Below are 12,460 nucleotides of genomic sequence, written 5' to 3' on the forward strand. Positions count from 1 at the left end.
ACAATAATACTTTTGTACTCCAGAAACCTCATATCAACAAATCCCATATAATTTTTAAAGACTATTTTTGTAGAAAAAAAAAGAAGTTTTCTCGTCATTGTTGTGCTTTAAAAAAAAGAGTTAAATAGAGTATTTGGCACAGAAAAAAAGGCAGGCCGTGGTAGGTACGTGTAAAGGAGAAGATACAGCTTGGAATTTGGAAGCCAACTAAAAGTGGACGACCCCACTTCACACCATTTACTTTACTTAACCGCTCACCACATTCTTTCCTTTTCAACCCTTCATCTTCCATCTTCTTCCTCAATCCTCTGTCTATTCCTTTCCTTTGGGCCCTCTCCTCACCAACCTCTTCAACTTCAATTTCAAGGTATCTTTCAATCCCTCCGATCATTTCCAATCCAATCCCAATCGCATCACGTTTCTTATTTTCTCTGTTTTTCATTCCTATTTGCGTTGCGTACGTATCTTTCTTTCAGCTTTTCCTTATGGTTTAATTTCGATTTCTTCAGTTCGATTTGATAGTTGGTTGTTCTTTGATTTTTGGTAGAGCTGTATTTATATCCGGTTCGATCCTTGAATACGACTTTTCAACTTCCGTAATTTGTTGTTTTTCGCTTATTAATTTGAATCTGGTGTCGATTGGAAAGTGATTTTAGGGTTTTGTTGCTCAGTTGTTTGATGAATCAAGCAAATGATATTTATATATGTTTTGTTCCCAATGCTTTGAATCTCATCTGATTTTCTCATAAAAGGATCTTCTTCGTCCTTTCCCCCCCTCCCTCTCCTTTTTCTCTCCCTGTTTCATGCCTGTCTTTGTTTTGGTTTTTCAAATTTTACAGGTGTCTTGGTTTTGGTTTTAGGACAATCTATAAGATTAACAAATTCATATTCTACGATACATGAATTTGATATAATGAATTTTGTTTCTTCTTGGTGAAGATTGTCGGTAGCTGATTTGATAGGCTGGCTGGCCCTTGTTGTTCCCTTTCCATTTTTGTTTGTTCTGTATATCCTACTTTCTTCGGATTGTCGCTGATTTGATTTCTATTCAATGGGATCATCTAGAAAGATGATATGACAAGATTTTCTTGATTTGACAGAAAGAACCCATCATTGTTTTAAGTTCAGAATTATAACTCAATTCATTCTTGTTCCACCTAGCTGTTTTTGATAAAATTTTTGGAAATTGATAGTCCAAAATGGGAAGCAAAGCACCAAGCTGGGCTGATCAGTGGGGTTCGGGAAATTATGGAGTTGAAGACGACGACGACAAGGCAGTAACAAAGAAAGGAAGCAGTAATGGCAATAGTAGCAAGAAGATGGCAGAGGTAAAGGCAGCAGCCTCAGCTGGATTTGTGAAGGCAAAGGCTGTTGCAACTGTGGGTGCTCAAAAAGTGAAATCTGGAACTTCAGTAGGCATCAAATGGGTCAAGAATCAGTACCAGAAAAAGGTCGCCAAATGATTCTATATATGTTTGGACTCTCATCATTTTTTTGTCTTCAATATAACTTAGTTTTGTGAAAATAGACCCAATATGTCATCCGATTTTTTTTTTTAGTTCATGGAGCTTCAAACGACAAAATGATACCATATCACAAACTGCTATAAATTCCCCTTATTTACAGCGTGACTTTTGAATAATGCAAATAGGTAATAGTTTTCGTTAATTGAAATTAAAAAAACTATACAGAATGATTGCGTTTTAAGGGATAAAACAGAGTGGAGTGATGGGGATGAGGAGAATGTAAAAGAGCAGATATGATCCTTTCCCCTTCCCCGTTTTCTGTAGACGTTTGCATCTTGTTGTGTTTTAGCACGCCCCGAATGTGTTCTCCCCACTGTAGGTCATATAAAGGAAACCATCTTCGTCTTTATTTTCCTCGTAAATTGCAGACATCATAGCAGCTGCAGAACAAGAAAAATGACAATGTGAAGATTGTGCAAGATATGATTTTTTTTTTTTTTTTTTTTAAACTGAAACCATACATTTTGTGCTGGTTTGATAAGAACACATTCCTAACATGTAGAAATTATGTTCATGTTCTCACCGGTAGGAGGCAGAATATTCTTCACAAAAATGAAGATGGCCTTCTCGGGGCTGAGTTTGATCCTCTTTCGGACCACGTACACAAACTGACCAACAGTTAAATCAGCAGGAACTAAATATCTGCAATCAATGCAGACAGTAGAATAACTTTCATTTAGATACCAGCCTTTTGAAGAAAGATCTTTCCTACGTTTAAGAGTTTATTTGGAATGAGTTTTCAAGCGTTTAGAAAAGTGTTTTTTAAGTGAGGAAAAGAAAATCATTCTGAAAATCATTCCTTGAAATCTTTGTTTTCGACACCGATCCTCGCAATTCTTCTATGTTAACCATTTTAAGGCTCAGAAACATAGCCTGACCCTCAAAAGGCATTGTTGTACTTAGATAGGAACCAATATCATGTAATATAAAGGTAAATAAGATAAACCAAATAATTTGAAGAACTTGGACTATCCCTTTCTTGAGATTCTTAACCCATGAGCCAACTGAATCAATGCCCAAGTACTTCCTTGCTCTCCCACTCTATTTATAACTAAATTCCACAACAAACTTCTCTAACTAATTACTAAAATGCCCTTATAATATCCTAATATCATTCCTATCAGACTTCTACGCAATTTGTTCATCATCTTTACTACTGGAAGAAAAAAAGAAACTTACCCACCCATATCTCCCACTAGTACATAACGTTGTCTTAGAATATTGCTTTCCATCATGTAGAACTCTTAGGTTTGAGAGAGAATTAGAATACTCTATTCCATTAACCAAAGATATGAATATATACAAGTATAGAAGAGTGACCAAAGAAGGAAAACATAGAAAAGAAAAATATAACAAGATATTTACAATAATGGAAAACCCTAACAATAGAACTATAACACTCTCCTTCAAGTTGGAGCATATATGTTGATCATACCCAATATGTTACATAGATAATCTATGTGTTCCATTCAATGTTTTCGTGAATATATCTCCTAATTGTTCTCCAGTATTCAAATATCCATAGATACCAAACCTTGTTGAATTTTCTCACATACAAAATGGCAATCAACTTCAATATGTTTAGTCCTTTCATGAAATACTGGATTAGACACGATTTGAAATGTTGCTTGATTATCATGCCACAACTTTGTCGATGTGGTGATTTCAAATCCCAACTCAACAAGAAGTTGATATATCCAAATCAATTCACACACAAACTGTGCCATCGCTATATTTTGATTTTGCACTTGAACGTGACACCACATTTTGTTTCTTACTCTTCCAAGAAATCAAATTACTACCAACAAAAATACAATATCCTGAAGTTGATCTTCTGTCTTCTTTAGATCCTGCCCAATCGGTGTCTGAGAAACATTCAATATTAGCATGACCATAATTCTTATATAATAAATCACACCCGAGAGCAGCCTTTAAATAACACAGAATCTGTTCCAATGCAGCCCAGTGATCAACTGTAGGGCATCACATGTACTGACTCACAATACTCGCTAAATAGGCTATGTTGGATCGAGCGACTGTAAAGTAATTAAGTTTTCCCACTAACCACTTATATCTTTCAGGATCTTTTAGTAGTTCTCCATCTTTTGTGAGTTATAAGTTGGGCATCAATGGGGTATTACATGGCTTAGCCCCTAGCTTCCCCGTTTCATCGACAAGTCAAGAACCTATTTTCTCTATGATAATAGTATTCCTTTCTTGCTTCTTATTACCTTAATTCCTAAGAAGCATTTCAACATGTCCAAATCTTTTGTATGGAATTGACTATGAAGAAAGGTCTTTTGGGATTGGATATCTAAAGCATCATCACCCGTAATCACAATATCATCAACATATACAACTAATAAGATGATATTACCCTCAGATCACTTAAGAAAGACCGAATGATCTGATGTACTCTTCCGCATTCCAAATCTTTCAATCACCTAACTAAATTTACCAAACCAAGCCCATGGACTCTGCTTTAATCTATACAAAGATTTACGAAGGCAATACCCCGTTCCATTCTCCCTCTGAGTAGCAAACCTTGGTGATTGCTCCATATACACCTCTTCTTGAAGATCACCATGAAGAAATGTATTTTTAATATCAAATTGATGCTATTTTTGTTGCATGAAAAAAAGTATCAGCATAGTCAACGCCATAAGTTCGTAACCTTTCGCTACAAGTCGTGCTTTTAATCGAGCAACATAACCATTAGGATTGACTTAATCGCAAACACCCATTTGCAACCGCTAGCCTCTTTCTTGCAGGGAGAGAAACTAAATCCCAAGTACAATTATCATCTAAGGTAGTCATCTCCTCCACCATTGCGACACACCAACCAAGATGAGACAAAACTTCATGAACAGTTTTAGGGATGGATACAAACTCTAAGGATGCAATGAATGAACATGTGGAACGTGACAAATGATTATATGAAACAAAAAAGGAATAGGACAAGCACACTTACGTTTACCTTTACAAAGAGAAATAGGAAGATCATCACTCATTTCCGAATCCAATAATGAAGAAGACTCTAGTACAGAGCATGGAAATGAAGGAGACAAAGAAGCCTCTGGTATAAGGCATGGAACTGAAGGAGGTTGTCGTCGAGGATAATACCTGTCTCTTATACACATCTAGATGTGTATAAGAGACAGGTATAGACCTTAACGATGGCTAGAAGAGTAGAGGTACGAGTGACTTCCTGACCTAGAAGAAACTCACGCCAAAACGGGGACGATGGCAAGCAAGACAAACTTGCCAAGTTTGCCACAGGTAGAAATGAATAAGAAAGAGGATCGGAAGGGGAAACAATGTGTAGACAAGGAAATCATCCTTTAATTCCTTATGCTCTCCCTGACTCTTATTCGAAGAGAGAGACAACGATGAAAAAAATGAATGTTAAAAAAATATGACATCAGGAGAGACAAGATATTTATTTAAACTAGGACAATAACAGCGATAACCCTTTTGAACATGGGAATAACCAAGGAAAATACATTTTAAGGACTTTGGATCAAGCTAGGTATGTTGAGACCGAACATCCCAAACAAAGCAAGTACAACTAAATATTTTGAGTGGAATAGGAAACAAATGTTATTTGGGACATAAAGTACGAAAATGTATCTCATCCTTAAGAATGAAAGAGGGCATGCGATTTATTAAGAAACAAGCTGTGGAAACAACATCAGCCCAAAAGGAATTTGGAACATTTATCTGAAACATCAAAGCTCTTGTTGTCTCAAGGAGATGAAGATTCTTTCGTTCTGCAACCCCATTTTGAGATGGAGTATAGACACAAGAAGATCGATGAAGAATGCTATGAGCATCTAAATAAGACATGAGTGCATGAGAGAAATATATTCCTTAGCATTATCGCTCCGTAAGATTTTAAGAGAACATTAGGCTGAGTTCAAATTTCAGCATGGAAGTTACAAAAGTGAGAAAGTAACTCAAAACAATTTTTTGTTAAATATAATCATGTAACACAAGAATAGTCATAGAAAAATGTAACAAAATACCTAAACCCTCCTTTGGACTCAATAGGACATGGACCCCAAACATCATAATGGACTAATTCAAAAGGAACACTAGCTCATTTATTAACTCGAGGATATAAAATCAAACGATGAAATTTAGCAAACTGACATGACTCATAATCTAAAGAAGACAAATGTTGAAGCTGCATACGAAGACTCTTCAACACAAAGATAGACGGATGACCCAAACAACAATGCTCTTCAATGGGAGACAACATGCTAGACATGTGATGGCTATAGGTATTTGTGGTTCAAAGATGCAAAGACCTCCAAATTCACACCCTTTACCAATAGTCTGCTTCGTTGTAATGATCCTAAAATAAGCAATAACCAGAAAAAAAAAATGAGACACGACAATGAAGATTACAAATGAGTTTACCGACCAAAATCAAATTAAACGAGAAATGTGGTAAATTTAAAATTGATGACAAAGAAATTGATTTAGTATGATGAACGATTCCTGATCCTAAAATAGGAGTGGAAGTCCCATTAGTTGCAATAACATTAGGTGAAGAGGTAGATGTACAAAGGTTAGAGAATAAATTGGGGTTACCTGTCATATAGTCTGTAGCACCAGAGTCAATGACCCATTTTGACATGGAGGAAAGAAGGTATTTAGAGATGTTAATTGTCTCTGCGATGATCGTAATGGGAGTAGAAGATGATGTCGTCAATGACTTTTGATATTGTTGGAATTTAACAAACTCCTCTTAATTGACTTGTCAAGATTATCAGGAGTAGAAGCGACATGTGTAGATGGCACCTTCTGACTCTTATTCATCAATCTTCTGCATTCACGTTTCGTATGGCCAGGTCGACAGTAATAACAAACAACACCTCCTGAATTTGATCTTCAGTTGTTGGGATGACCTTTGGAGCTATTTGATTCAATCCCCTTATTACCAAATCATAATCAGATGATATAACTGCTGGTGGTTTCTTTGTACGAAGTATTCGAGTATAAGCTTCTTCCAATGATGAGATATTTGAGCTTAACACTTGATCTTTTGGCCATCTCATATTTACGTGCAAGACCAACTAAAAAACTCATGATAAACAATTTTTCACAATAAGCCATTAGAACTTTTGGATTCGTGTTGATTGGCATCAAGGCATTGAATTCCACATGTATTTTTAACCTCCATAAAGTAGCTTGTGAGAGATTTTTCTCCTTGATCAAGTTGATATAGAGTCTTACAAACATCAAACACTCTATTAATGTTCTCTTTTCCAGAATAAAGAAAATCCAAATATTCCAATAGTTCCTTGATTGATTCGTAGTGATTTACTAATTCAATGATTTCATGATCAATAGAATTCTTGATTTGTAGAAGCATTCTTGAATCGTCCCGCCACCAAATCTTTTTAATAGCATCAATCGATAGTTGATCATCCATCTCCATGCTCCTAATAAAGTGACGAACATTTGATCTTCATGAATAGTAATTGGATCCATTCAACTTGTGTTCAGTTACTTTTGACACCATAAAAACCATCTCAGACATGACTACTTGTTTCTTATCAGCCACTACCTCAAAAAAGAAACACCAGACAGAAGAGAAGCAAACCCTAATTTACCGAAGAGATGTTTTTTTTCTTCAATGAACCATAAACAATGAGTATATAGCCCAAACAAACACACCACCAAGGAGAGTCAACAAAACCAAGGAAACCCACAGAAGACGAACCTAAACCGGTGGCGCACGTGCCGCGTGTGGATTAACAGCACAAGGGAAAAGGCAGCATGAGCCTTACGCGCTGATCAAATGGATGCCGAACTTTGGGGTTCTGTAGGTCGGCGGCTGGGCTCCTCGATAGACTAGGCGGTGTCGAAAATAGCGAAGAAAAACGACCCTCCCTTTTTCCGACAACGACAACTGACAACGACAAACAGACCGAAGACAGCGGTGGTGAGCAAAAGTATAAACTCACCCCTCCACAAAACCCTAGATGTAACACAAACAGGTTCTAAATTTCCAAACCCTAAGGTTCACAAAACCCTAATTTTTTATATTTTTTTTAGAGCCCTATGATACTATGAAAAACTCTTAGATTTGAGAGAGAATCAGAATACTCTATTCCATTCACCAAAGATATGAATATATACAAATGTACAAGAGTGAACAAAGAAGGAAAGCATAGAAAAGGAAAATATAACAAGATACTTACAATAATGGAAAACCCTACGTAGTTGAACACATGTGACTCTTCAACTTATGTGCTACTGAACATGTTAAAATCATACAACCTTGACGAAAAAAACAAACAAAATTCTTTTGAACATGATATGGGGATTCAAATAGCTAGGACATCATTAAACCAAGAAAATGGTGGAATTTGAACCATTTCACCAAGTATAAATCATGTATAAACAATAATATCAATAACTTCAAATTCAAGATATTTACAAGATATTTACAATAATGGAAAGCCCTAACAATAGAACTATAACACATTCAATCCCTACATAGTTTAACACGTGATTCTTCGACTAATGTGCTACTGAACATGTTACAATCATACAACCTTGACGAGAAAAACAAACAAAATTCTTTTGAACCTGATATGGGGATTCAAATAGCTCGGACATCATTAAACCAAGAAAATGGTGGAATTTGAACCATTTCACCAAGTATAATTCATGTACAAACAATAATAACTATCACTTCAAATGATCTTCTTCTCAATAAGATAAGCCACACAGCACTTAATAGACCTTGTGTGTGTGTGTGTGTGGTGGGGTGGGGGGAATTGAAGTTTTATTTTAAACAAAATGAAAGAATACAAGGACGTATAAAGAACAAGCCTAGAACAAAGCAGAATCTATCACTAACAACAAAAAGGACTCCAATGCAAAAGAACAATAATAAAATGTGGTGGCTATCAAGCTAAAACACTAAGAACAATAATAAAATGTGGTGGCCATCAAGCTAAAACACTGTAAAGTATAGCATTTCAGCATTCCCTAAGCATCCACAAAACTGACTCATCGTATTTTCTGTTTAAAAGATATTTATAGATTTGGAAAGCACATTAAAGGAACAAGGTGATTTCCTAAATAGAATTGAATGTGTTTCAGCTAGTAAGAAAACAGAAAGCTACTTACTTTTTCTTATCAATTTCTGGCACATCACTCTTTTCAGCCCTTTCCACGATCACCTGAACCAGTTAATCAACAAACATTAAACCAAAAATGTATTACAACTAAAAGAATGCTCAGACAATTGCATGCATCCCTAAATTACAAAGATCATACCGGAATTCTGTCAGGATACTTCTCTCGAATCCTAGCAGATTCAACCTGCCTTCTTTCTGGAATATTCAGAATGTCAATTCAAAATTCATGTTAATTTCTTATGTTCTCTAGTGTTTATTCATAAGTATGAGTATCAGGCCGTGATAATTTCCACTTGATGTAATTGATTATAAAAAACATTCTAACCAAAAAGGAAAAAAAAAAATCCACATATTAGTTTATTGGTTGCTTTAATCCTATGTTGTTCATCATACAACATAAGTATTTGGGTTGAGTCTCATCAATCAAACCCATATGTAAAGCATTAATCGTATCCTAATTATAAGCTTTAGCTTTTGGGTTTAGCAAGTGATTTAACATCGCAATTAAAATTTAAGACTTAACGCTCGGATGAATGACAATGAGTACAAGAAATCCCCACCAAAAACTGAAGCCAAAATAAACCGGTACAAAGCTTAAAGAGATTAATACTTTCATAGCCAAACGTCCATATCAGAATTCAACCATTCAATGAAGCCATAATAAGAAGTAACAAAGCGTGAGCCCAATCATTTCGAGCATGGCGTATGAAGAATTTTAAAAGCAATCAAGCGATGGAATCGAAATACCGTTCAAAACTAAGAAAAATCCCTCAAAAGATTTGATAGAAACCACAAAATAAGACCCTTGATTTATGTACGAACAGGAAAAACTAACCCAGGGGATGCTCCAACTTAAACGAGCTTTTTGCCATCGAAAGAAGAAGCCTCCTGCAGCCAAAATAAAATCAAAAGAACAGAGAAGAATCAAAAGAGGTTTTCGAAATCGGCAGGCAACGGAACCGAGTTATTGGGTACCAAATCAAAGGCAGCGAGAGAAGCTCTACTAAAACGAAACCGATGGAGAATGAGAAAAAAGGATTTCCAATGAGTATTTACAAGTCCCAATTCCAATCACCATTTCCGTAGTCGTTTTTCTCTCTTACTTGGGCGCTTCTTGATTAGTCTGTCCATCGGGCCTAAAAGTCTAAAGGTGGACCCAAGTCCAGCTCAAGGTCAATGATTCATCAATTCGACCCAGACCAATAGAACACTTCAATACCAGATTTGAATTTTTAATAACATGCGGCCCAAATTTCTTATACAACCCATAATACATCATATCTTGAGCAAATTTACTACTTTGTCACACCACCCAATTCACTAGACTGACCAATTTGTCAATGTAGCTCCTCATAATCAGTCCATGAATACTTTTTCCAAGCAAACCCAAATAGATCGAGCCAATTATGGACCCAATTTTGGATGCAGTTCATTATTTCTTGTTAAAGCGAACGTGTCTCAATTGGCATACGAGTGTCTTAGAAAAAAAAAATTCTCCTTGTCCTTAGGTTGTGATGACAATAACTTGGTCCTTTTAAGGATCTTTGTACGTAATTAGATATTCTTTAATAGTTAAACAACACGTTGAGGATATAGCCTATAGAGATGCTCACGGGACGAGATGGGGCTGAGGATGTCATTCATCGTCCCCATCCTCACTCCTCATTTTATTCCTATCTCGTGAAATTCCCCACAAGGATCGACCTAAGGATTCCTCGTAGAGAATTTGCAGGGATAAAGTTCCCTGCGGGAATTTTTTCCCGTTAGTTTTTTTGAAAAAAAAACCTAATTAATTTAAGCCACTAATATGTAGAAAAATTTTAATTAAATAATTAACTCTATCGCTAAATTATTTATTATGATTAGTTTTATATAACAATTTGAATTTAAAGATAAATTACTTAAATTTTGGCCTAAAAAACTAATCAATTTTTTAATAGAAAAAACTAAATATAAATCAAATTATGAGCATATATATAATCTAAATTTAAATATTCAATTTATCTTGATCAATAAACAAACAAACTTGAAATTTAAATGTAATATTTATATAATAATAATAATAACAACATAACATTAAATAGTTATACTAAATAAATAAATAGAGGCTAATCGAGGTGAGGATGGGGAAGGAGAGGGGGCAAGGACGGGGATGGAGAGCATTCCCCATCCCTGTCCCCCGCCCCTTTTAGCTCACGGAGATTTTTTTCCCATTCCCGTCTATCATAGAATCTCCATTCCGTGGAAAAATCGGACACCTTTAGGGGTAGGATTTATTCTCTTAACCTTTTGGTGGAACTAAAAGACATATTTTTTAACTAGTTGAGTTATAGTCAATTAAATAAGTTGTTTATTAGTGTTACCAAGAATGAAGTTGTTTGTAACATGGACGTACATTACTCGCATGATTGTTTATGTGAAAGCACCATTAAAGTGTCTTGGTAAAGCCTTCAAAGCTGTAACATGGGGATTGGGGAATGATGATCATATCTGGGTCAATGAAAAAAGTTGTAAATAGGGGTTAAGTTTAAGAATATAGTGGTTTTTCAAACTAATGATAAAAATGGGGTAGATAGGAAAAATTTTTCAAAAATATGTGGGAATGGAAAGTATTGACAGAAATAAGGCTGTTTTGGAGGGATGATAATCGTGTACTTGGTACACAATTACCTTTTAATCTAGTCAGCACCATGTCCATGCCGGTGGACTGGTCAACGACAAACTCGTGGACTGAGTCCACATTGCCTTTGTGTGTGTGTTTTTTTTTTCCAATTTTGACTTTTTTTAAAAAAAAAAATAACTAACAAATTTCTTCATTACTAAAATTAATTGTACATTTAATATGCAATCAAAACTTAATTCGTCTACACCCATATTAAAAATAAAATTTTGACTTGACTAAGTTGTACATCTATCTACAAATAAAAAAAAATAGATAAAAGAAAAATTAGTTATTTAATTTCAAAATAGAGGTTTATATAAAGTTTAAAGACGACCCCTGGTACTTACCCTATAGTGTGCCTCTAAATTAGCTTCGCCTTGTTGTCGTTGTTGTCTACGACGAACACGTCTTCGATCAGTGTCAACAACATTGAGTCGTCTTGTTTGTTGAATAATATTTTCTACGTTAACCAATGTTTGGTCGTACATCTTGGATAAAATTATTCAGTACGATGAAAAAATTAATATTAAATAATATTCATATCATATATTTGGAAAATGTAAGACTATAAATCTCTTACCATGCAGTAATAGTAAGCGTCGTTAGGTGTGATAAATCGCCTCGTGATTGAATCTTACCAAAAAAATGGTTATCTGACATAGCTGGTCCATTTGTTAATTCTCTCTGTGCATAACGATCATGACGTGCACGCCAGTAGGATATATATTCTGCATGAATTCGATGCCAGTCTTGGTCGTGCTTACCTCTCAAATCAATCTGGTGTAGTGCCAGGAATGTATAGCACAATGAAGGTACCTTTTGTCGCAGATCGAACTATCTCAACACACGATCTGGATGATGTCATTCTACTATATGGAAGCATATAAGAGGGCTAACGGTCAACCAGATATCTTAACCATCATGACAATAATCAGGTAATAATGACCAAATATCTTGCGTGTATGGCATCCAGTTAAGCTAACAAAAAAAAAAGATAATTATACACCAAAAAATTTTTAAATATTCATTTATATATACATTTGTTACCTGATTGTGTATCAGTCTATCAAATATTTTTCGATATACTAGTAACATATTTGTTGACTATTCAG

General features: G+C 35.3%; 1 protein-coding gene and 1 long non-coding RNA gene across 3 annotated transcripts; one reads left to right on the top strand and one right to left on the bottom strand.

Annotated features, from left to right (window-relative positions):
* Positions 1–210: 210 nt before the first annotated feature.
* LOC120088662 lies at positions 211–1,623 on the top strand. Its single transcript, XR_005484999.1, has 2 exons — positions 211–367; positions 1,194–1,623. It is a non-coding gene; the product is annotated as an uncharacterized LOC120088662 (long non-coding RNA).
* LOC120088660 (autophagy-related protein 8C-like) lies at positions 1,592–9,759 on the bottom strand. Of its 2 annotated transcripts, XM_039046074.1 has the most exons (6): positions 9,662–9,759; positions 9,522–9,574; positions 8,826–8,881; positions 8,676–8,728; positions 2,050–2,168; positions 1,592–1,906 (listed from the first exon to the last, which is right to left on the bottom strand). In XM_039046074.1, exons 2-6 carry the CDS (start codon positions 9,556–9,558, stop codon positions 1,812–1,814), a joined length of 360 nt encoding a protein of 119 aa, XP_038902002.1. In that variant the 5' UTR covers positions 9,559–9,574; positions 9,662–9,759; the 3' UTR covers positions 1,592–1,811. The 2 variants fall into 2 exon arrangements, with proteins under 2 accessions (XP_038902002.1, XP_038902004.1); XM_039046076.1 differs by having other exon boundaries at positions 1,988–2,168; positions 9,522–9,742.
* Positions 9,760–12,460: the final 2,701 nt, after the last annotated feature.

This window comes from Benincasa hispida, chromosome 10, assembly GCF_009727055.1.
Source record: "Benincasa hispida cultivar B227 chromosome 10, ASM972705v1, whole genome shotgun sequence".
Lineage (NCBI taxonomy): Eukaryota > Viridiplantae > Streptophyta > Magnoliopsida > Cucurbitales > Cucurbitaceae > Benincasa > Benincasa hispida.